This window comes from Oncorhynchus clarkii, chromosome 12 (genome assembly GCF_045791955.1).
Source record: "Oncorhynchus clarkii lewisi isolate Uvic-CL-2024 chromosome 12, UVic_Ocla_1.0, whole genome shotgun sequence".
Lineage (NCBI taxonomy): Eukaryota > Metazoa > Chordata > Actinopteri > Salmoniformes > Salmonidae > Oncorhynchus > Oncorhynchus clarkii.
In genome coordinates, this window is record NC_092158.1 from 88,185,302 (window position 1) to 88,211,734 (window position 26,433).

Consider the following 26,433-nt stretch of genomic DNA (forward strand, 5'->3'; position numbering starts at 1 on the left):
GGGCCCAATGAATGTGTTTACATTGACCGATTTCCTCATATTAACTGTAACTCAGTAAAATCTGTGAAATGATTGCAGGTTAGGTTTATATTTTTGTTCAGTATAGATATTTAAATACACAGGTATTTGAACCCAGGTCTGACACGCACACGCACACACCATCGCAGATGAATTCACACCCCTGCACATCTCTTACCTCTATCTCTCTCTCTCTCTGGCTCAGGCTCTGGTCTCCATAACAACGAGCCTTTAGCTAGCTCCGTTGTCTATATATAACCATTAGATATAACTCTGCTTTCAGGAGATTCTCGCCTCCAGAAATACATACATCAATGTTCAGGTTAACACAATCAACACTTCTTGTGTTTGTGGAAGACTGTTGTCTTTCACACCTTGTTGCCTATTTCCTTTACACCTTGTTGCCTATTTCCTTGTTGCCTATTTCCTAACATTCTCCTCCAGTAGTGAGCTGGTTTGTGTCCCAAATTACATCATATTCCCTATTTAGTGCACTACTGTTGACCAGGACCCATATGTTTCTGGTCAAAAGTAGTGCACTATATAGGGAATAGGGGCCCTGGTCAAAAGTAGTGCACTATATAGGGAATAGGGGCCCTGGTCTAAAGTAGTGCACTATATAGGGAATAGGGGCCCTGGTCAAAAGTAGTGCACTATATAGGGAATAGGGGCCCTGGTCTAAAGTAGTGCTCTATATAGGGAATAGGGGACGGTCATCATGAAGTGCTTTGAGAGGCTGGTCATGGCCCACATCAAGGCCAGCATGCCAGGCACACTGGTCATGGCCCACATCAAGGCCAGCATGCCAGGCACACTGGACCCAGTCCAGTTTGCATACCGCTCCAACAGAACCGAGGAAGATGCCATTTCCATCACTATTCACGCGGCCGTAAAACACATCTGGACAAGAGGAACACCTGTGTGAGAATACTGTTCCTTGACTACAGTTCAGCATTCCACACTATTGTTCCCTCCGGGCCCGACACCAAGCTCAGAGCGTCCTCAGTCCTCTGCTGTACTTCCTGTTCACCCACGACCACGTGGCTTTGCAAGACACCAACTCCATCATCTAGTTTGCTGACGGCACAGCGGTTGTAGGCCTGATAACCAACAACGATGAGTCAGCCAATAGGGAGGAGCTAAGTGAACTGACATTTTGGTGCCAGGACAACACCCCCCACATCAGCAAAACAAACGAGTTGATTGTTGAACTTCAGGAAGTAGAGGAGGGAACATGCTCCGATCCACATCGACAGGACTGCAGTGGAGAGGATCAGCAGTTTGAGTTCCTCTGCGTCCCCATCAGAGGACTGGACATGGACCAACACCACCAGGAAGTAGAGGAGGGAACATGCAGGACTGCAGTGGAGAGGGTCAGCAGTTTGAGTTCCTCTGTGTCCCCATCAGAAGACTGGACATGGACCAACACCACCAGGACCAACACCACCAGGACCAACACCACCCACCTCTGTTGTCAGGAGGCTGCGACTGCGTCTTAACTTCCAAAGGCGGCTGAAGAAATTTGGCGTGTCACCCCGGGTCCTCTCCAAATACTACTGCTGCACCGTGGAGAGTGATCTGACCGGCTGCATCACGGCCTGGTACGGGAACGGCTCCGTCCACAACTACAAGGCCCAGTACATCACCGTGCTGCCACCCATCCAGGACATCAATAAGAAACTGCTCTGATTCTCAGCACATTAGCACACACACTCACACACACACTCTCTCTCTCTCTCTCTCTCTCTCTCTCACACACACACACACACACACACAGACATTTACAGACAGACACACACACACACACACACACACACACACACAGACATTTACAGACATACACACACACACACCTACACACACACACCTACACACCTACACACACACACACACACACACACACACACACACACACACACACACACACACACACACACACATACTGGTCTATAATATTGGACTATACATTGTTCCTTCCTGTATTATACTGATGCTAAAATGTCTCTTCTCTTCTACTGAGACATTTACTTTATGTTGGTAGTCTTATCATGTATTATTTCTTATTGCTGTTGCATTGTCCAGTAAGGAGCCTGCAAGTCAGCAGTTCATTGGACGGTGTACACCATGGGCATCCCGTACATACCACTAATACAACTTGAAAGGTGAAACTGGACTTGACCCTGGAGTTTAGTTCAGCTGTGGGGCGAGAGGATCACATCCCTTAACATCTCCCAAGTCATCTGCTTGTGTTTTGCCCAAGACGCTCTCTGTCCTTAAGGCTTCCTTGTAATGTTGCTGTCCACTTCCTTGAGTAATCTGAGGGTGGCAGCGTTGTGTGTATTCTCATTAGTATTCTGAACAGAGAAAACCACACCTCCATTAGGCCTAATGAGATGATGTCTCTCTCTCATCCCTCTTCCTCCCTTTCTCACTTCATCTCTCCTTCTCCATCCCGCTGTCCCCCCCTCTCTCTCTCTTATCATCTCTCTCTCCCTTCCTCCCTCCCTCCCCCTCTCTCTCCATCCCATTCTCTCTCTCTCTGCCTCTCTCTCTCCCTCCCTCCCTCTGTCTCTCCATCCTTCTCTTCCTCAGGGGCTCTGAAATCATACCTCCGTGAGCTTCCAGAGCCACTGATGACCAGTGAACTTTACGAGGACTGGATTCAGGCATCAAAGTGAGTAGAAATGCCCTTCATAACCTCAGCATCTCTACTACAGATAACAGATCCCCTCATAACCTCAGCATCTCTACTACAGATCCCTACATAACCTCAGCATCTCTACTACAGATTCCCTTCATAACCTCAGCATCTCTACTACAGATAACAGATTCCCTTCATAACCTCAGCATCTCTACTACAGATAACAGATCCCTTTTAGTCATGTTGAAGAGCTGGAGATCACTTTCCTATGTCGATAGGGAGAGCTCCACACAGAAGGGAACAAACTGTACCATAGTGACAGAACAGACAGTGACCATTATGACAATAATAGACATTGTTAACATAGTGTTTGTCAACCTCTGGCCCGTGGTTCGGCACTGGTCCCTGGTCCCTGGGTTCTGGATTACCGGTCCCTCAGATGGTTAGCTGACACCAATTACCAATGACCATACACTGTAGCCTGCTGGTCTCCCTGGTAGGAAACAACACTGAGAAAAACACTGCCTTGACTACAACACACCCTGAGCCCTGTTCACCGTTGTCTTCCTCATCCAGTATTCAGGATATGGACAAGAGACTACAAGCTCTGCTGGCGGCGTGCGAAAAACTACCAACTGACAACTTCAACAACTTCAGGTCAGTACCCATCTCTCCCTCCCTCTCTATAGTCTACGTAGACCTACTGCCAGCAGGACCCTCCAGTGAGGATCTGTTTTATATGCTTGGGTTGTTGCCAGGCTGAAGTTTCCTCTAGGTTCAGATCTAGGATCAGCTTCCCCTCCCCCACTCTGAACCTTAACCATTAGTGGGGGAATTGCAAAACTGACCCAAGGTCAGCGTCTAGGGTCAACTTCAACCTACTAATGTTGTTTAGATTGTGTTTTATCTGGGTGTTAAAGTTCTGAGTCTGTGACACTATGTTTACACAGGCAGAGCAATCTTATATCACTAATGGTCAGATCAGAGCTCTGAAAAAGATCTGATGTCAAAAAGACCTGATGTGATTGGTCAAAAGAACAATTAGTGGAGATCAGAATGGAGCTGCCTGTGTAGACGCAGCCTGTGACTTGGACCTCCTATCAGGGATAGAATCCCTGTGACTTGGACCTCCTATCGGGGATAGAGTCTCTGTGACTTGGACCTCCTATCAGGGATAGAATCCCTGTGACTTGGACCTCCTATCAGGGATAGAATCCCTGTGACTTGGACCTCCTATCAGGGCTAGAGTCTCTGTGACTTGGACTTCCTATCAGGGCTAGAGTCTCTGTGACTTGGACCTCCTATCAGGGCTAGAGTTTCTGTGACTTGGATTCCAGGTCTGGTTACTGTGATTCTGCTTGGTCTTTAAGGGTTCCAGGTCTGGTTACTGTGATGCTGCTTGGTCTTTAAGGGTTCCAGGTCTGGCTACTGTGATGCTGCTTGGGCTTTATGGTTCCAGGTCTGGTTACTGTGATGCTGCTTGATCTTTAGGTTCCAGGTCTGGTTACTGTGATGCTGCTTGGTATTTAGGGTTCCAGGTCTGGTTACTGTGATGCTGCTTGGTCTTTAGGGTTCCAGGTCTGATTACTGTAATGCTGCTTGGTCTTAAACCAGGTCTGGTTACTGTGATGCTGCTTGGGCTTGATGGTTCCAGGTCTGGTTACTGTGATGCTGCTTGATCTTTAAGGGTTCCAGGTCTGGTTACTGTGATGCTGCTTGGTCTTTAGGGTTCCAGGTCTAGTTACTGTGATGCTGCTTGGTCTTTAGGTTCCAGGTCTGGTTACTGTGATGCTGCTTGGTCTTTAGGGTTCCAGGTCTGGTTACTGTGATGCTGCTTGGTCTTTAGGGATCCAGGTCTGGTTACTGTGATGCTGCTTGGTCTTTAGGGTTCCAGGTCTGGTTACTGTGATGCTGCTTGGTCTTTAGGGATCCAGGTCTGGTTACTGTGATGCTGCTTGGGCTTGATGGTTCCAGGTCTGGTTACTGTGATGCTGCTTGATCTTTAAGGGTTCCAGGTCTGGTTACTGTGATGCTGCTTGGTCTTTAGGGTTCCAGGTCTGGTTACTGTGATGCTGCTTGGTCTTTAGGGTTCCAGGTCTGGCTACTGTAAAGCATGTGGTGATTGAGTGATTTATTGATTGATAGATTGATTGATTGAGTGTGTATTTCTCCTCTTCCTATCAGATACTTAATCAAGTTCCTAGCCAAGCTAGGAGATTATCAGGACTCCAACAAGATGACTCCTGGTAACATGGCCATAGTTCTGGGTCCCAACCTGCTCTGGACCCACTCCAACGAGAGTGGGTATGTGTCCTGTCCTCCCTTCTCTCTCTCTCTCTCTCTCTCTCTCTCTCTCTCTCTCTCTCTCTCTCTCTCTCTCTCTCTCTCTCTCTCTCTCTCTCTCTCTCTCTCTCTCCCCCCCCCCCTCTCTCTCTGTATCTCTCTGTATCTCTCTCTGTATCTCTGTCTCTCTCTCTGTGTCTCTCTCTCTCTCTCTCTCTCTGTATCTCTCTGTCTCTCTCTCTCTCTGTCTGTCTGTCTGTCTGTCTCTCTCTTTCTCTCTCTCTCTCTCTCTGTCTCTCTCCTCAAAATACGCTACCTTATCAGTCAACATTTTAGTGGTCTTTTGACTGTCTGCGGAGGGAACTTTGAAATACTTTTGAAGCATGTGGTTCACTTAACTCGGTAACCTATTGAATAGTCCCAAAAGCGCAAACTCCCAAGTTAAATCAAGTGCTGTCTCACTGGGTGTGTGTTGTTTCCAGGAACATGACAGAGATGATGACCACAGTGTCTCTTCAGATAGTGGGGATCATAGAACCCATCATACAGCACGCTGACTGGTTCTTCCCTGGAGGTGAGACACACACACACACGCACGCTCACTCACTCACACACACTTATATGCACCCACCCACGCATGCATGCACGCTCACTCACTCACTCACTCACTCACTCACTCACTCACACACGCTCACTGACACACACACACATACATACCTGCAAACACACACGCAGGCACACACACCTCACACACACACTCACATGCATGCACGCTTAAACACACACATACACACACACATACCTGCAACACACACTGTCTTTAGGATCCTGACCTAATTGGTTCCTCTCTCTTCCTCTCCTATAGATATTGAGTTTAATCTGACGGGCTGCTACGGCAGTCCTGTCCACACCAACCACAACTCAAACTACAGCTCCATGCCTTCGCCAGACATGGACCAATCAGAACGCAAGCTGCCGCATGACCATGGCAGACGCCCACTCAGCGTTGCCACTGACAACATGATGCTGGAATTCTACAAGAAGGATGGGTAGGCTGCTGCTGAGTGCAAGCTGGTCGATCCTTCCTCCCTCGTTCTCTCTCTCTGTTTCTCTCATCACTCTCTCTGTTTCTCTCTTCTCTCTCTCCCTGTCTCTCTTCTCTGTCTCTCTCTGTTTCTCTCTCTTCCTCCCTCTCTCCTTCTCTGTTTCTCTCTCTTCCTCCCTCCCTCTCTCCTCTCTCTCTCTTCCTCCCTCTCTCCTTCTCTCTCTCTCTCTCTTTCTCTCTCTCTCTCTCTCTGTCTCTCTCACTTCCTCCTTTCTCTGTCTCTCTCTTCTCATGCAGCATCTAAACCCACGTACTGTCACCCACTCCTTCTCTTCTCTCTGTTGGTTTTTTAAAGTCTTGAGCCAGAACCTCGAGGAACAGATTGCTAGTTTGTTAAAGACACACGACTCAGAGAGAGTATTTACATAATGAACTAGATCTTTAAAGGTTTAACGAAGTATCTTTGGAAAAAAAAACTAAATTCATTCTATGAAGGTGTTATGAAGGTGTTATGAAGGCTTCTTAAAGCCTTTTAAAGGGGCACTTCTCCAGCACCAAACCAGCGTCTACATACAGTGTTTTCTGAAGGCTTCTTAAAGCCTTTAAAGGGGCAGTTCTCCAGCACCAAACCTGCGTCTACATACAGTGTTTTCTGAAGGCTTCTTAAAGCCTTTAAAGGGGCACTTCTCCAGCACCAAACCAGCGTCTACATACAGTGTTTTCTGAAGGCTTCATAAAGCCTTTTAAAGGGGCACTTCTCCAGCACCAAACCAGCGTCTACATACAGTGTTTTCTGAAGGCTTCATAAAGCCTTTTAAAGGGGCACTTCTCCAGCACCAAACCAGCGTCTACATACAGTGTTTTCTGAAGGCTTCATAAAGCCTTTTAAAGGGGCACTTCTCCAGCACCAAACCAGCATCTACATACAGTGTGTGAAAACACCGCGTCTCTGTGATCTGTGGTTAAAAAGTCTAGAAGCCCTTTAAAAAGGCTTTGTGACATCACAGGGTAGGTTTAAAGTTAAAAACAGTGATTTTCAAAACCGCCATTTATTTTCGAGCTCCAAACGTCACTGAGAATCTCATAGTGTTTGAAGATCACCTTTTTTTAAAAAATGTTTAAACTTTTGATGATGTCATCGGGTAGAACTTAATACTTTTTTTTTCGACAAAACTGCGCCTTTTTCACAAAGTAGTGGAATAGCCCTTTAAGTGGTTGTTCATCTACACTGCTCTGATTTAGAGGTCTCAGTAGAACACAGAAAGAAGGTAGATCTCTGCCCTGTCAATCATCCTCTCACCCAGTTAGCTGTCAGCTTTATCAGCCCTCATCTAGAGAGGAGGGATACCATAGGAATGCAAACACACATTATTTGAATAGTCTACACACACCTTGTTGAAATAGTCCCGGCCCGGTGAGTGGCACCGTCTCTATGGCAACACGGCGGCAGTGATAGAGGTTGTTTCTAGTTGCTTCTTCGCATTCTCCTGAGATCTACACACACACACACACACGCGCACACACACGCACTCGCGCACTCACACCATGCACACAAACACAAACTCACACCACACACGCACATGCTCACACCTAGCCTATCCTTCTCAGTCTGGAACGTCACCTGCCCTCCCTGACTCACCAGGTGGAAAATCACTGGCAGACAGGCCAAAATCCTCCCTCACAGAAATTGTCTCGGAGAACCAGACATTGGAGCAACGTTGGAGCAACGGCACAAGATCTGGGCAGAATATCAGATTCTCTCTGACATTTAGAAAGGGGAAAACAGACAGACGACTCTCCCAACGAATCACAGGCTTGGGTAGGCGGAGTTTAAAATGTGGGCGGGAGTTATGCTCATGTTTAGCGAGGGCAACCAGCGGATACAGCAGTGACGTCACCGCTGACCCACTCCCCATTTACAATTCAACACCTCTGTCCCAACTGACGGCCAAACTTCTAGAGACCTGTAAACCCGTAACGTTGGAACATTGAGGGAGGCAACCCATCTGTCACAGAGAGACTGTCCAGAGAGACTGTCCAGAGAGACTGTCACAGAGAGACTGTCACAGAGAGACTGTCACGGAGAGACTGTCCAGAGAGACTGTCACAGAGAGACTGTCCAGAGAGACTGTCACAGAGAGACTGTCACAGAGAGACTGCCCAGAGAGACTGTCACAGAGAGACTGTCACAGAGAGACTGTCCAGAGAGACTGTCACAGAGAGACTGTCACAGAGAGACTGTCACAGAGATACTGCCCAGAGAGACTGTCCAGAGAGACTGTCACAGAGAGACTGTCACAGAGGAGACAGACAGATTTACTTTCCAATTGATATATAATTTTGTCACCACACACTTCAACCCCACACAGTTCTCCATGTGAGACGCTGGTAGAAAATACAGTTATTATCCACTCAGTAAATGATCAGTTTTGTAACTGTGGTGGTTATCGAAGGCAGGCTGTTGTTCCTGGACTGAGGAGAGTTGTGACGACGTGTTTGTCTCTGCGTGTGAGTCCACTCCGGAGAACTCAGCTTGGCTTAATTACTGTATTAACTAACGAGGCACTCATTTCCTCTTGGTAGGACAGTGCAGGCTAGTCATTTGGTCTGGCATGTCCCAATACCTCTGAAACCCTCTATGCCCTGTCACTGTGAATCTCATCCCCAGAATACGGACTACACTGTAGCCCACTAGCCTTCCACACTAGCCACTTCTACTGGTCCCCTCTGTAGCCCACTAGCCTTCCACACAAGCCACTTCCAATGGTCCCCTCTGTAGCCCACTAGCCTTCCACACTAGCCCCTTCTACAGGTCCCCTCTGTAGCCCCCTAGACTTCTACACTAGCCCCTTCTATTGGTCCCCTATGTAGGCCCCTAGACTTCTACACTAGCCCCTTCTATAGGTCCCCTCTGTAGCCCCCTAGGCTTCTACACTAGCCCCTTCTACAGGTCCCCTATGTAGGCCCCTAGACTTCTACACTAGCCCCTTCTATTGGTCCCCTCTGTAGCCCCCTAGACTTCTACACTAGCCCCTTCTACACTCAGCACATTTCAATCTCCACACTAGTCACTGGCCTAGACCTCTATGTAGCTCCCTAGCCATCTATGTAGCTCCCTAGCCCTCTATGTAGCTCCCTAGCCATCTATGTAGCTCCCTAGCCCTCTATGTAGCTCCCTAGCCCTCTATGTAGCTCCCTAGACCTCTATGTAGCTCCCTAGCCATCTATGTAGCTCCCTAACCCTCTATGTAGCTCCCCAGCCCTCTATGTATCTCCCTAACCCTCTATATAGCTCCCTAACCCTCTATGTAGCTCCCTAACCCTATTTGTGGTTCCCTAACCTCTATGTAGCTCCCTAACCCTCTATGTATCTCCCTAGCCATCTATGGAGCTCCCTAACCCTCTGTGTAGCTCCCTAACCCTCTATGTAGCTCCCTAGCCCTCTATGTAGCTCCCTAGCCCTCTATGTAGCTCCCTAACCCTCTATGTATCTCCCTAGCCATCTATGTAGCTCCCTAACCCACTATGTAGCTCCCTAACCCACTATATAGCTCCCTAACCCACTATGCAGCTCCCTAACCCTCTATGTATCTCCCTAGCCATCTATGTAGCTCCCTAACCCACTATGTAGCTCCCTAACCCACTATGTAGCTCCCTAACCCTCTATGTAGCTCCCTAACCCTCTATATAGCTCCCTAACCCACTATGTAGCTCCCTAACCCACTATGTAGCTCCCTAACCCTCTATGTATCTCCCTAGCCATCTATGTAGCTCCCTAACCCACTATGTAGCTCCCTAACCCTCTATATAGCTCCCTAACCCACTATATAGCTCCCTAACCCACTATGTAGCTCCCTAACCCACTATGTAGCTCCCTAATCCTCTATCTAGCTCCATAGCCCTCTAAACTAGACTCTGTGTATGAATAGAAAATGAACAGAATGTGTCTCTTACGTGCCTCTCATTTCTTTGCCCCGTCAAAGCAGCATAAGGAAAATACAAAGGTACTGTATGGTTCCTCCTCTAGTCCTGACCTCCTCTAGTCATCACCTCCTCTAGTCCTGACCTCCTCTAGTCCTGACCTCCTCTAGTCATCACCTCCTCTAGTCCTGACCTCCTCTAGTCCTGACCTCCTCTAGTCCTGACCTCCTCTAGTCCCCTGACCTCCTCTAGTCCTGACCTCCTCTAATCCTGACCTCCTCTAGTCCTGACCTCCTCTAGTCCTGACCTCCTCTAGTCATCACCTCCTCTAGTCATCACCTCCTCTAGTCCTGACCTCCTCTAGTCCTGACCTCCTCTAGTCCTGACCTCCTCTAGTCCCCTGACACCTCCTCCTCTAGTCCTGACCTCCTCTAGTTATCACCTCCTCTAGTCCTGACCTCCTCTAGTCCTGACCTCTAGTCATCACCTCCTCTAGTCCCCTGACCTCCTCTAGTCCTGACCTCCTCTAGTCCTGACCTCCTCTAGTCATCACCTCCTCTAGTCCTGACCTCCTCCTCCTCTAGTCCTGACCTCCTCTAGTCCTGACCTCCTATAGTCATCACCTCCTCTAGTCCCCTGACCTCCTCTAGTCCCCTGACCTCCTCTAGTCCTGACCTCCTCTAGTCCTGACCTCCTCTAGTCCCCTGACACCTCCTCCTCTAGTCCTGACCTCCTCTAGTCCTGACCTCCTCTAGTCCCCTGACACCTCCTCCTCTAGTCCTGACCTCCTCTAGTCCTGACCTCCTCCTCTAGTCCTGACCTCCTCCTCTAGTCCTGACCTCCTCCTCTAGTCCTGACCTCCTCCTCTAGTCTTGACCTCCTCCTCTAGTCCTGACCTCCTCCTCTAGTCCTGACCTCCTCTAGTCCTGACCTCCTCCTCTAGTCTTGACCTCCTCCTCTAGTCTTGACCTCCTCCTCTAGTCCTGACCTCCTCCTCTAGTCCTGACCTCCTCTAGTCCTGACCTCCTCCTCTAGTCCTGACCTCCTCTAGTCCTGACCTCCTCCTCTAGTCCTGACCTCCTCCTCTAGTCTTGACCTCCTCCTCTAGTCCTTACCTCCTCCTCTAGTCCTGACCTCCTCCTCTAGTCCTGACCTCCTCCTCTAGTCTTGACCTCCTCCTCTAGTCCTGACCTCCTCTAGTCCTGACCTTCTCCTCTAGTCCTGACCTCCTCCTCTAGTCCTGACCTCCTCCTCTAGTCTTGACCTCCTCCTCTAGTCTTGACCTCCTCCTCTAGTCCTGACCTCCTCCTCTAGTCCTGACCTCCTCCTCTAGTCCTGACCTCCTCTAGTCCTGACCTCCTCCTCTAGTCCTCACCTCCTCCTCTAGTCCTGACCTCCTCCTCTAGTCCTGAACTCCTCCTCTAGTCCTGGCCTCCTCCTCTAGTCCTGGCCTCCTCCTCTAGTCCTGACCTCCTCCTCTAGTCCTGACCTCCTCCTCTCAACTCTCTATTTCTCTACAGTTTGTTTTGTTTTTTAATTGTCTCATCTGACTGTCTCTTGTTTTATGCATCTCTGTCCCTCTCAGTATGGGTGTCCGGGTGATGGACACATCCTGGGTGTCCCGTAAGGGTTCGTCCACCCTGGCCCGTAAGGCCTCGTCCACCCCTCCCAGTGTCCAGGGTCCAGGCTCCCCTGCTGACCACTCCCTCATCCTGGAGCAGCCTGGAGAGCTGGCCCAGTCTCCCTCACCCCCACCTCAACCTGGGGAGAGGGACCGGATCGGGTAAGTCCCCACCACCACCACCACCACGGAGGATTCCTCATCTCCACCTTCCTCCCGTCTTCACCATCATCATCATCTTCACCAGCTCTCCATGACTTGTCTTGAAGTGTTTGAGCCGTTGTTGTTGTTGTTGTGTTGTTGTTGTTGTTATATGTCTCACAGACTTGTTAAACTCCTCTCCTCTCTGACATGATTTGGGGTTCTTTCCTGTTGGCCTATTTTTCCTCATCGTCTGTCCCTCCACTTCACCGTTGTTGTTCAGTCTGTCAGGTTTCTGTCACTGTGGGAGCTAATGAAGAGGGGCTAGCTAACGTTCCTTCAGGTTTGAGAGGGTACACAGGTTTATATCCCACCGTTGTTGTCTAGTCTGTCAGGTTTCTGTCACTATGGGAGCTAATGAAGAGGGGCTAGCTAACGTTCCTTCAGGTTTGAGAGGGTACACAGGTTTATATCCCACCGTTGTTGTTCAGTCTGTCAGGTTTCTGTCACTGTGGGAGCTAATGAAGAGGGGCTAGCTAACGTTCCTTCAGGTTTGAGAGGTTACACAGGTTTATATCCCACCCTTGTTGTCTAGTCTGTCAGGTTTCTGTCACTGTGGGAGCTAATGAAGAGGGGCTAGTCTGTCAGGTTTCTGTCACTGTGGGAGCTAATGAAGAGGGGCTAGTCTGTCAGGTTTCTGTCACTGTGGGAGCTAATGAAGAGGGGCTAGCTAACGTTCCTTCAGGTTTGAGAGGGTTCACAGGTTTATATCCCACCGTTGTTGTCTGGTCTGTCAGGTTTCTGTCACTGTGGGAGCTAATGAAGAGGGGCTAGCTAACGTTCCTTCAGGTTTGAGAGGGTACACAGGTTTATATCCCACCGTTGTTGTCTAGTCTGTCAGGTTTCTGTCACTGTGGGAGCTAATGAAGAGGGGCTAGCTAACGTTCCTTCAGGTTTGAGAGGGTACACAGGTTTATATCCCACCGTTGTTGTCTAGTCTGTCAGGTTTCTGTCACTGTGGGAGCTAATGAAGAGGGGCTAGCTAACGTTCCTTCAGGTTTGAGAGGTTTCACAGGTTTATATCCCACCTCAAGTTTTCATGAACAGTACATACGTCTACGTCTTCTTTATTTAAACGTCACATTTCATTTCATTTCATTTCTCTGACAGCATGTAAATCATTCAACCTGATCCCTGTGACGCGGTGTGGCTCGAGGTGACCTCTGTTGCCATGGCTACAGCATGTAAATCATTCAACCTGATCCCTGTGACGCGGTGTGGCTCGAGGTGACCTCTGTTGCCATGGCTACAGCATGTAAATCATTCAACCTGATCCCTGCCACGCGGTGTGGCTCGAGGTGACCTCTGTTGCCATGGCTACAGTGTTTTCTGCTGACACACACCGAGTGACTTTTGACCGTTTTGTTTTCTACTCTCATCTCTTAAAACCGCAGCATTTATTAGTACAATCCATCACCAGTTAATATCACATTAAAAGTGGCAGTCTGGGATTGATACATCCATTTTGTTCCTGTTTGAATTAATAATGGCTGCGTCCATGTGAAATGTTGCAGAAAAGTTGTTTATAAAGATATGCTTGGTTCTGGCTTGTGATTGGCTTGTTCTCCTTCCTGCTCTGTTGCTCTTTCAGCCAATGAGATGAAAGGGTTTTGTGTCTGTCTCACACTGCCCTGGGCTGGCTGAGGGAACCCTATAACATTATATGTTGCATTTTTGTCAGAGTGGGCCCATATTAGAGTCATTAAACATCTCAGAGTAGGAGTGATGGTCTAAGATCAGTTTAGCCTTTTAGCTCGTAATTATTATTATTACCTGAACAGGGTGACCTGATCCTAGATCAGCACTCCTACTCTGAGACGCTTTCTGAATGTGTGCCGTGGTCTAACATGAAGGTCAATCTCAGGCTACTAGATTCTGTAGAGGTCAAAGCCATTTGGGTTGTCCTCCCTTCCAGTTGGTTAAAGCCTGTTTCACCATGACTAGCCTCTTGCAGTGTGAAGACACAAGGTGATCACAGAGGGAGTTTTACAGGCTCCACCCTCTTTTCTTTCCTTTGGGAATCCCCTTTGCTTTGCTGTTCATTCTGCTTGATGTTTCTCTTCACAAAGCTGACTGCAGTCTGTGTGCTAAGCTTGTTTTCGTCCCCACCGTCTGCTTGCCCTCTCCGCACCAGAAAACAAACGCTGATTTTTAGTTTTAATCTGGATTAGACACTAACTACCAACCTAACGAACACCTCAGTAATCACAACAAGATAACCATCTCACCGCCACCACCACTACCACTACTACCACCGCCACCACCACCGCTACCACCACTACCACTACTACCACCGCCACCACCACCGCCACCACCACCGCTACCACCACTACCACTACTACCACCGCCACCGCTACCACCACCGCTACCACCACTACTACCACCACTACCACTACTACTAACACCACTACCGTCACTACTACCGCCACCACCACTACCACCACCACTACCACCACTACCGTCACTACCACCACCACTACCGCCACCACCGCTAACCACCACCATCGCTACCACAACTACCACCACCACCGCCACCACCACCGCCACCACCACCGCCACCACTACCACCACTATCACTACCACCGCCACCGCTAACGTCACTACCACCACTACCGTCACTACCACCACCACCACTACCACCACTACCACCACCGCCACCACCACCACTACTACCGCCACCACCACTACCACCACTACCACCACCACTACCACCACTACCACCACCACTACCACCACTACCGTCACTACTACCGCCACTACCACCACCACTACCACCACTACCGTCACTACCACCACCACTACCGCCTCCACCACTAACCACCACCACCGCTACCACCACTACCACCACCACTACCACCGCTACCACCACTACTACCACCACTACCGTCACTACCACCACCACTACCGCCACCACCACTAACCACCACCACCGCTACCACCACTACCACCACTACCACCACCACCACTACCACTACTACCACCACCGCTACCACCACCACCACCGCTACCACCACTACCACCACCGCCACCACTACCACCGCTACCACCACTACTACCACTACTACCACTACTACCACCACCACCACCACGACCACCACTACCACCACTACTACCACTACTACCACCACCACCGCCACCGCTAACGTCACTACCACCACTACCGTCACTACCACCACCACCACTACCACCACCACCACTACCACCGCCACCGCTAACGTCACTACCACCACCGCCACCACCACTACCACCACCACCGCTACCACTACCACCACCACCGCCACCACTACCACCACCACCACTACCACCGCCACCACCACTACCACTGCTACCACCACCACCGCCACCACCACTACCACCACCACCGCCACCACTACCACCACCACCACCACCACTACCACCGCCACCACCACTACCACTGCTACCACCACCACCGCCACCACTACCACTGCTACCACCACCACCGCCACCACCACCACCACCACCACTACCACTGCTACCACCACCACCACCACCACCGCCCTGTCTCCCTCCCTCTGTTCAGCTACAGCTACATACAGCTCTTTCTTCTTTGTTCTGTTCTTTATATACCTACAGCTCAGACGACGTGTCGCCCAATCGTCCGGACTCCTCTCATGTCTACCCTCCCCCTGGGCCAGGGGAGGAGCGGCCGCCCCCTCCCTACCCCACCTCCACCCTACCCCACCCCGCCCCCCACCACTTCTACCCCCACCCCAAGGTCCTACCCTGTCCTCGCCCCGTGGCCCCAGGGCCAGAGTCCCAGCCCCCCGGCTCCCCTCCTCTCCCGCTGCGATGGTCTGGCTTCACCCCCCCTCTCCCACCTCCCACCTCCTCCTCTTCCTCCTCCTCTTCCTCGCTTGACATCAACTCGAACCCCAAGCCCAGCTGCCTGCATTTCCCCTCCAAACACGTCCTCCCGCACGGCCACCCGCTGCCAGGTGACATGTCGCTGCCCCCTCATGCTCCCTTGCCCCCCGATATGGGTAAGGCCTCGCCCCTCTACATGAAAACCCCCTTGGTACTGGCCCGTCATGACCTGTCCCTGGGCATGAGCATGGGCAACCCCCCTAGCTTGCTGTCCTCCGCCCCCCCGCTGTGGGCTACATGTCCCTGTGCCAGAGAGAGAGGACTCCCCAGGCTGACTAGGTAAATACAATGCCTGCCTGCCAGCCTGCCTCGCCAGTCCTGCCTACCTGCTGCCTGCCCTGACACTGAGACAGACATACATACAGGCAAACAGATGCAGGAGGGTATGGAGACACCACCCACTACACCACAGAGAGAGAGAGAGAGCAGAGAGAGGTCAGAGAGAGAGAGAGGACAGAGAGAGAGAGAGTGGGCTTACCAGCTCTTCTTCCAGGTGGCCACATGTCCTGTCCATGTCCTTTATCTCGCTGGCTCATATTTGTGTGTGTTTGCTGATCTCCAATCCCATATCTCAGAATCTGTAATTCACGTTGCCAGGGGATGCGCCTCTCCATGGAGTTGCCTAGCAACTGAGGATGTTACTGCCTTTTGCATAGAGCAGAAAATCAATACATGAATAACACTGTATATGGTTATCTACAAGCATATTAATGTATTACTAATGTAGTTTCAATCATAGTGAAGGTTTTTCTGGTCAACTGATGCACAACTTTTGGATATTCCAAACGTATAATTGTTTACTATATCAAGTCAATCAGAAGACCAGGAAGTCAATCAGAAGACCAGGAAGTCAATCAGAAGACCAGGAAGTCAATCCGGAGACCAGGAAATCAATGAGAAGATCAGGAAGTCATTCAGAAGACCAGGAAGTCAATCAGGAGATCAGGAAATCAATGAGAAGACCAGGAAGTCAATCAAGAGACCAGGAAGTCAATCAGGAGACCAGGAAATCAATCAGAAGACCAAGAAGTCAATTAGTAGATCAGGAAATCAATCAGTAGACCAGGAAGTCAATCAGTAGATCAGGAAGTCAATCAGTAGACCAGGAAGTCAATCAGTAGATCAGGAAATGAATGAGAAGACCAGGAAACCATCCAGTGACCTGGGAGTGGGAAGTTCAGGCTCATCAATCCACCGTTACCATCCAGTGACCTGGGAGTGGGAAGTTCAGGCTCATCAATCCACAGTTACCATCCAGTGACCTGGGAGTGGGAAGTTCAGGCTCATCAATCCACAGTTACCATCCAGTGACCTGGGAGTGGGAAGTTCAGGCTCATCAATCCACCGTTACCATCCAGTGACCTGGGAGTGGGAAGTTCAGGCTCATCAATCCACAGTTACCATCCAGTGACCTGGGAGTGGGAAGTTCAGGCTCATCAATCCACAGTTACCATCCAGTGACCTGGGAGTGGGAAGTTCAGGCTCATCATGAGTGTATATATAGTCTAGTGAGTGTGTATATATAGTCTAGTGAGTGTATATATAGTCTAGTGAGTGTGTATATATAGTCTTGTGAGTGTATATATAGTCTAGTGAGTGTGTATATAGTCTAGTGAGTGTATATATAGTCTAGTGAGTGTGTATATAGTCTAGTGAGTGTATATATAGTCTAGTGAGTGTGTATATATAGTCTAGTGAGTGTATATATAGTCTTGTGAGTGTGTGTATATAGTCTAGTGAGTGTATATATAGTCTAGTGAGTGTATATATAGTCTAGTGAGTGTGTATATATAGTTAGTGAGTGTGTATATAGTCTAGTGACTGTATATATAGTCTAGTGACTGTATATATAGTCTAGTGAGTGTATATATAGTCTAGTGAGTGTGTATATATAGTCTAGTGAGTGTATATATAGTCTAGTGACTGTATATATAGTCTAGTGACTGTATGTGACTGTAAGGGTTAGGGTTAGGGTTAGGGTTATATAGTCTAGTGAGTGTGTATATAGTCTAGTGAGTGTATATATAGTCTAGTGACTGTATATATAGTCTAGTGAGTGTATATATATAGTCTAGTGAGTGTGTGTCAGGTCAGTGCAGATAGTTTGGGTAACCATTAATTGACTATTTAGCAGTGTCCCCTGTCCAGTGTCCCCTGTCCAGTGTCCAGTGTCCAGTGAGTCAATACCACTAGACGAAGTAGGGCAGCAGGAGTCATAATACCAATTATGTCAGTCTCAAATGGCACCCTATTCCGTACATAGTGCACTACTTTCGACAAGGGGCCATAGAGATCTGGTCAAAAGTAGTGCACTATGTAGTGAATAGGGTGCCACTTGGGGCTCAACCTGCCTGGTGATGTTCCCTTCCGCTCTCTGTGATTCCTCATTCACACAAACCCCTATACTGTTCACCCTGGTAGACTCTAGTGTCCCCTATACTGTTCACCCTGGTAGACTCTAGTGTCCCCTATACTGTTCACCCTGGTAGACTCTAATGTCCCCTATACTCTTCACCCTGGTAGACTCTAGTGCCCCCTATACTGTTCACCCTGGTAGACTCTAGTGTCCCCTATACTCTCTGAAGTACACACTCTCTAGTGACCCCTATACCCTCTGACGTACACACTGTCTAGTGACCCCTATACCCTCTGACGTACACACTGTCTAGTGACCCCTATACCCTCTGAAGTACACACTGTGTAGTCCCCTATACTCTCTGAAGTACACACTGTCTAGTGACCCCTATACCCTCTGAAGTACACACTGTGTAGTGACCCCTATACCCTCTGACGTACACACTTTCTAGTGACCCCTATACCCTCTGAAGTACACACTGTCTAGTGACCCCTATACCCTCTGAAGTACACACTGTCTAGTGACCCCTAAACCCTCTGACGTACACACTGTCTAGTGACCCCTATACCCTCTGAAGTACACACTGTCTAGTGTCCCCTATACCCTCTGAAGTACACACGGTCTAGTGACCCCTATACCCTCTGACGTACACACTGTCTAGTGACCCCTATACCCTCTGAAGTACACACTGTCTAGTGACCCTATACCCTCTGAAGTACACACTGTCTAGTGACCCCTATACCCTCTGACGTACTCACTGTCTAGTGACCCCTATACCCTCTGAAGTGCACACTGTCTAGTGACCCCTATATAGGTGTTGAAGGCCTGATGTGATGGGAGCTATTATTATTATTATCAGTCAGATACTACAGCAACACAACAGACTACTATGTAGTAGGTTGGAGCAACACAACAGACCCAGATACTATGTAGTAGGTTGGAGCAACACAACAGACCCAGATACTATGTAGTAGGTTGGAGCAACACAACAGACCCAGATACTATGTAGTAGGTTGGAGCAACACAACAGACCCAGATACTATGTAGTAGGTTGGAGCAACACAACAGACCCAGATACTATGTAGTAGGTTGGAGCAACACAACAGACCCAGATACTATGTAGTAGGTTGGAGCAACACAACAGACCCAGATACTATGTAGTAGGTTGGAGCAACACAACAGACCCAGATACTATGTAGTAGGTTGGAGCAGCACAACAGACCCAGATACTATGTAGTAGGTTGGAGCAACACAACAGACCCAGATACTATGTAGTAGGTTGGAGCAACACAACAGACCCAGATACTATGTAGTAGGTTGGAGCAACACAACAGACCCAGATACTATGTAGTAGGTTGGAGCAACACAACAGACCCAGATACTATGTAGTAGGTTGGAGCAACACAACAGACCCAGATACTATGTAGTAGGTTGGAGCAACAGAACAGACCCAGATACTATGTAGTAGGTTGGAGCAACACAACAGACCCAGATACGATGTATTAGGTTGGAGACCACTGACATTGATTAAGGTTATATGATGATGAGGATGATGATGATGATGATGATGACAATTAAGAAGGGCTCCCTTGTAAAAGAGACCTTATTCTCAGTGGACCCTGTTAAAATAATGGTCAAATAAATGAAGAAGGACATTTTCTTTAGCGATGATGTTGAGATGTAGTTTGACATCTGTCTATAAGTGGACAGTGACAACAGCCTGACATCCTCTCTCCTTCACCAGTACACTGAGGAGTAAGGAGAGCTCTCCAGTGATTGGTCACAAGGGGGTGCAGGTGGCAGGTCCGACGGTGCCCCCTGGTGTTGGCCAGCAGAGCTGCAGCCAGTCGCCCCACTCCACAGAACACAGCCCACACACCATGCGCAAAGGTCAGTGGTTCAACGTCACAGTCGGATCCATATCTTTTGTATTCTTGTTGTTTTACCTAGACAGCAAATGTATGACTTTGAGCGGGTTCTAGAAGGATTCATAGTAAGCCTGTTGCTGGATTAAGTCCTAAACACGTTCCATGTAGATTCTCCATTCAACATGGTCCAGAAAACAGACACTTCATTTATTATACATGTCTAATCTGATTTGTTGGTTATCAAAATGTTTATATTAATTTGTTTTACTGTATAAAACTGGGGTTGGAACCAAAATTATTTTTCCAATCGTTTTTGTTCTGAACTGAACTGAATCATTTGGGGCGGCAGGGTAGCCTAGTGGTTAGAGTGTAGAGGCGGCAGGGTAGCCTAGTGGTTAGAGCGTTGGACTAGTAACCAGTTTATGTCGTTCCTTTTTGTTCCTTTATACATTTAGCTCAACATTAAATTACTTCACCAATCAGTGCGGATAGAGAAGCTTGCTGCGGAGCGAGTAAGCAATTTAATCTGAATCGGAAAATAGTTAAGAGCAAATTATATTTTGCCGTAACAGCATGGTTTAATCATAATGAAAGACAGACACACACACACACTGTGCAAGTCACAGCGTAGGGCACAAGATGCAACTGAAATGTTGAGGGTGAGGAGAGAGTGAGAGATGATGGAGGAAGCTTGCTTTGAAGCGCTGGCCATCTTGTTATGACATGCATTATCTGAATTAGGCTCAAATAAATTATGCCTACAGAGGAGAGCCTTCTATGGAGGAACGTAGCAAGCTAGCTAACAAGCTTGTGTGTGCAGAGCAGCACTAGATTTAAGAACACGTCTTACCTTTTGATGGTTAATAAATCCAATGTGAAACACGATAACAATAGTATCCTTAACCAACGTTGAAAAGTCAATCCATTCTTCTCCAATTCTGAATCATGCTTGTAACATTGTCAGTAGGCTACAGTACCTGCTTCAGAGGGGAGGGGCAGGTAACCTACATACAGCCACACCCACTGGAAAAGATTTCCAGCTGGCAGGCAGACGCTGGAATAGGTTTCTGAGTGACAGAGTGAGGGCTTTGCATAGGCGCTTTGTTGCGATTTTTGTGGGACTGGAATAAAAATGCCCGGAACGTAAAATAACGTTATTAACCGGTTCCCATGCTTTTTAAAATAATGGTTCTGTCCTGGAACAGTATAGATCACTTTTGTTTTTGGTTCGGGTTCTGTTCCTCAAATAATTTATTTATTTTCCGGTTTTCGGTTCTTTTCCCTGAACCGGTTCCAACCCCTGGTATAAAGAGAGGCTTAGTTTTAGATGTGTTAATTTACTTTAGATATTCATGTTCATGTTAACTCTCTTCTTTTCTGTGTCCAGGCTCTAAGAAGCCGGCCCCTATCCCTCCAAAGGTTCCAGCTGGGTATGGCCAGTCGGGAGGTTCTGGTGGGATTTCGGACCAGTCCACAGGTCAGCCGTCGCCGGTCAGCCTGTCCCCCACCCCTCCGAGCACCCCCTCGCCCTATGGACTGGCCGGTCCCCCACAGGCCCCTGGAGGACTAGGGGCCTCCTCCCCTGGTCAGACCCCTCTCTGTGGTTCCCTAGGGTCCCTGGGGTCCCTGTCCTCCCCCCCTTCTCTGACCGGCACGCTGGGCAAGTCTCGGCCCACCCCTAAGCCCCGGCAGAGGCCCAGCCTGCCCCCTCCTCAGCCGCCCACCGTTCCTCAGCCGGGGGCCACAGCTGTTGGCCCTGGGCCCCTGGAGCAGGGCATCCTGGACGGACTGTCCCCCGGGGAGAGCATGTCCACAGGTAAACAGCATGATGATCACGTAACCACGGCAACGACACCACCACTACCACCGCAGGTGGGGTCAGGGACGATGCAGCCGCGCCCGGCTCTCAGACTGGCTGTGGCGCTGTCCAATGGAGACGGTGGACAGGTGTAGCTAGTAGGACTAGGGAAATCAGCATCCTATCACTACTGACTCACCCGTTCTAAAAAATAATGTGTTATTGAATAACGGTGGCCTTTATTTAGACAGACAGACGCAGTCGTCCCGAGAAGAACAATATGTTGTAAATATTAACATTTTGTTGTACATTGTAGAGAGAAAACTACACTATGTATCCATTGCTTGTGTTATGTGCTGATGTTTCTAAGTATTGTGAGGAAACATCAGGGAAGCATAGCGATGTCCTGCTTGTATGGAAGTTTCCATTAGATTCATCATGTGCTTCCTCTCTGTTTATCCCTCATACAGTACGCCAGAGCTAGGTAGGTCCCAGGCTTACACGCATAGAAATAGAATGACTAGAACAGAACAATCCCCCTCATACCATGGCAATTTGACAGTGTATTCACCGTCATTTGGTGGCGTCGTGCGTTGTTATGAACGCCTCAGCCATTGTGGTGCCTGAAAGTCGAGTGATGCCCAGTAATTCTGAATGGAGGCTAATGACTGTTTAGTCTAAATTACACTATAGATTACACTATAGTGGCCTGGAAATACGACAATATTGCTAAAGTCAGCAAATAATTAGTAGGAAACGAGTTTGCCATCATTAGGATGTCGTCAAATTCACTTTAGAGAGATTAGCTATCAAAGTTAGTCAGAAATGTCTAGCAATGCTAACGTTAGCTAGCAAAAATCCAGGACTGTCCCTCAATCTCAGCCAGCTAGGTAAAGTTATATTGCATCTAAGGTCAATATGGCTTCATCACAGTGATAAGAAAAGGTTTTCTTACTAATAGCTTATCTCCTTTTGAAATATCATTGGGTTTACCAAGCCCAGTATAATGCACGTTAGGCTAGATCTTCATCAGTGCCCATTGACAATGCATTGACCTTCAGTAGGGCACCAGGGCTCAAGAGAATCTTCATAACGATGTTGTGACTCAACGTGCATCCATGAATATAGCCAACATTGTTCCACTCATCATGGAATGTTGACTGGAAAGGGGAATGTCTATTCTAGTCATTCTAATTCTATGCTTACTCTCTCAGGACAAACATGGCTCATTCTAGGCTGGTCCCAGACCTGTTTGTGCTCTTACCAACCCCATTGCACATTGGCAAGCAGTTCCATAAGGAGTTGGCAAGAGAGCAGAAACAGACTGGCAACCAGGCTTATTGAAGAAGTGGTCACTCAGATAGGCCTACTTCTTGTCTGATGTCATAATCATGATCTGAGGTGTTCCATAGAAATCTAATTCTAATATTCTATGAGGTTCTCTGTTCTACCTGTCAGTATCAATACCAGTCATTCTCTCTGTGTCCCTGTGTTCTATTCATGATTCTCTTGTTCCCCTGCTCTGCTCTACCTGCTACTATGTTGTGTACCAGCCGTGTGAGGCCAGGGGAGTCAGTGTGGTGTGGGCTAAGTGTGAGGGGGCCGTTTAGGGTAAGCCAGATTTGACCTCGCCCGCCAGTAACGTTACCGTACTACGCTCCATCTCTCACCGCTCCGCCCGCCTCGCCCCGCCTGGCCTGGTGCTGTGGCTGCCTCTGGGTTCTCCTGCAGCCTGCTTCATGCATACATCTTGTACCTGTTAGCTAAACAGCTAGCTATCAGCCAGCCATGCTAACGCTAGCTAGCTGCCCCATTCTGTTTGTGTCACAGTATCAGCCATGCTAACACTAGCTATCTGCCCAATTCTGTTGGTGTTACAGTATCAGCCATGCTAACAGTAGCTAGCTGCCCCATCAGTGGGTTTACAATATCAGCCATGCTAACGCTAGCTAGCTGCCCAATTCTGTTGGTGTTACAGTATCAGCCATGCTAACAGTAGCTAGCTGCCCCATCAGTGGGTTTACAATATCAGCCATGCTAACGCTAGCTAGCTGCCCAATTCTGTTGGTGTTACAGTATCAGCCATGCTAACAGTAGCTAGCTGCCCCATCAGTGGGTTTACAATATCAGCCATGCTAACGCTAGCTAGCTGCCCAATTCTGTTGGTGTTACAGTATCAGCCATGCTAACAGTAGCTAGCTGCCCCATCAGTGGGTTTACAATATCAGCCATGCTAACGCTAGCTGCCCAATTCTGTTGGTGTTACAGTATCAGCCAGGCTAACGCTAGCTAGCTGCCCCATTCTGTTGATGTTACTTTAGTCGGCATGCTGTTGTTCAGACTGTACGTACTGTATGCATGGCTTATGGACTTCCTAGAGCGCATCACGTACACTGCAGCGCTCACCATTGCAGACGCCGTCGGTTCCCCCGAAGGTCCATCTTTAACGCTTCGGCCCTTTTTACCATCCCCATGGCAACAAACGTCGCCCCTGCTACAGGACAGGCGTGTGGGCTCCACAGGTAACCCCCAGGTGACCTCCATCCCAGACCCATGGCTTCAAGACAGACCCATCTGTTTCACTGCCCTCCCTCTGACAGCATCGCCTCCTGCTCCGTCTGTTTCACTGCTTTCCCTCCAGAGGTCATGTTATACCTACTAGCCCAGTAACACAGTATGACTACCTCCCTGTTATAGACCTAGCTTCTCCAGAGGTCTCTGGTGTTATACCTACTAGCCCAGTAACACAGTATGACTCCCTCCCTGTGTATAATGTGTCAGAGACCAACATACTTACCTGCTGCTGCTTTCTTCAAACAACAACAACAGTTTTTTCTGACTCAAAAAACTAAATTTCCTTTCTGCTTTATTCCTTTTCTTTACACACCATCATCACCTCCTCCTCCTCCTCTTCATGCTTCTCTTCACCACCACCACACCATAATAATCACATCCCACCTCTGTCGCCATGCCAACCCGCTAACCATGCCATCATTAGATTACTTCAATTATGAAATCCCCTCCATCAATGTGAACCTGGACAGCCTCATCGACGAGTTCAGCGGTGCTGCCCCCTGCAGGCGCTACGGAGCGGTGACACACTCTCCTCCCCCGCGGAGAGACGATAACCCCGACCACGACCCCTACGCCGTGCCTGAGGACGACGAACCCCAGGACACCACCTTATGACATCGTTACTCTGAGACAGCGCTATGATGTGACATCATCAGAGCTTGCCCGAGGCTGGCACCGTGGCGCTCCTACATCCAGCTAGCTTTACATACTGTTAGAGACTGTAATGCTCGCTCGCTCACACCGCACTGCCACGACGCTCCCAGACAAAACGAACAAACAAAGCTTCTTCTTATACACCACAATGCTCACCTGACCTTTGACCTGAAACTCCAAGTCTGAACAATGACCTCTGACCTGGAACTCCAGGACTGAACCTTGACCTCTGACCTGAAACTCCAGGTCTGAACCATGACCTCTGACCTGAAACTCCAGGTCTGAACCATGACCTCTGACCTGGAACTCCAGGACTGAACCTTGACCTCTGACCTGGAACTCCAGGACTGAACCCCCCTCCCTCACATTATGCTATACCTGCAGGCTGCAAGCAAAACTCATCTCTTAGAAATACTACGCAAATAGTAATGTAAACTCAATGTGAGCAAACAATAACACACCACATGCCATATAGAGGAGGACCAGTTGCCTTTGGAAAGAAGAAGACATATGGATTATATGGAGGAGTATTAAATGCCATGTTCAGTATTATATTTTTGCTTTGTGGGATACTACAGTTTTTTCCTCTCTTTGAAACAGTGATCAGTATTTTTTGTGACTTTTTAAGTAATTTTTTTGCCTTATATGAAAAGCCTGCACTTAAATTGCAATACATGCATCGCATACTCACAAATAGTTTGGCCTGACCCTAAAGGAAAGAAACTCTTAACCTGACTGGTTGGGTAGATGTGTGGGTAAAGTGGGTCTGATTGGTTGGGTAGATGTGTGGGTAAAGTGGGTCTGATTGGTTGGGTAGATGTGTGGTTAGTGGGTCTGATTGGTTGGGTAGATGTGTGGTTAGTGGGTCTAATTGGTTGGGTAGATGTGTGGGTAAAGTGGGTCTGATTGGTTGGGTAGATGTGTGGTTAGTGGGTCTGATTGGTTGGGTAGATGTGTGGTTAGTGGGTCTGATTGGTTGGGTAGATGTGTGGGTAAAGTGGGTCTGATTGGTTGGGTAGATGTGTGGGTAAAGTGGGTCTGACTGGTTGGGTAGATGTGTGGTTAGTGGGTCTGATTGGTTGGGTAGATGTGTGGTTAGTGGGTCTGATTGGTTGGGTAGATGTGTGGGTAAAGTGGGTCTGACTGGTTGGGTAGATGTGTGGGTCTGATTGGTTGGGTAGATGTGTGGTTAGTGGATCTGATTGGTTGGGTAGATGTGTGGGTAAAGTGGGTCTGACTGGTTGGGTAGATGTGTGGGTAAAGTGGGTCTGACTGGTTGGGTAAAGTGGGTCTGATTGGTTGGGCAAAGTGGGTCTGATTGGTTGCGTAGATGTGTGGTTAGTGGGTCTGATTGGTTGGGTAGATGTGTGGATAAAGTGGGTCTGATTGGTTAGGTAGATGTGTGGGTAAAGTGGGTCTGATTGGTTGGGTAGATGTGTGGTTAGTGGGTCTGATTGGTTGGGTAGATGTGTGGGTAAAGTGGGTCTGATTGGTTGGGTAGATGTGTGGTTAGTGGGTCTGATTGGTTGGGTAGATGTGTGGTTAGTGGGTCTGATTGGTTTTGTAGA

At 48.6% G+C, this 26,433-nt stretch overlaps 1 protein-coding gene across 1 annotated transcript in view; it reads left to right on the top strand.

The window, feature by feature from the left end:
- LOC139421593 (rho GTPase-activating protein 44-like) overlaps positions 1-25,431 on the top strand; it is a 38,722-nt gene extending 13,291 nt beyond the window's left edge. The window contains exons 11-20 of the mRNA XM_071172644.1: positions 2,611-2,692; positions 3,236-3,316; positions 4,844-4,963; positions 5,425-5,516; positions 5,808-5,991; positions 11,494-11,691; positions 15,325-15,894; positions 19,716-19,861; positions 21,227-21,655; positions 24,636-25,431. Of these exons, the coding sequence (XP_071028745.1) occupies positions 2,611-2,692; positions 3,236-3,316; positions 4,844-4,963; positions 5,425-5,516; positions 5,808-5,991; positions 11,494-11,691; positions 15,325-15,894; positions 19,716-19,861; positions 21,227-21,655; positions 24,636-24,826 (2,093 nt within the window). The 3' untranslated portion in view covers positions 24,827-25,431. The remainder of the gene's footprint in view (positions 1-2,610; positions 2,693-3,235; positions 3,317-4,843; positions 4,964-5,424; positions 5,517-5,807; positions 5,992-11,493; positions 11,692-15,324; positions 15,895-19,715; positions 19,862-21,226; positions 21,656-24,635) is intronic.
- Positions 25,432-26,433: the final 1,002 nt, after the last annotated feature.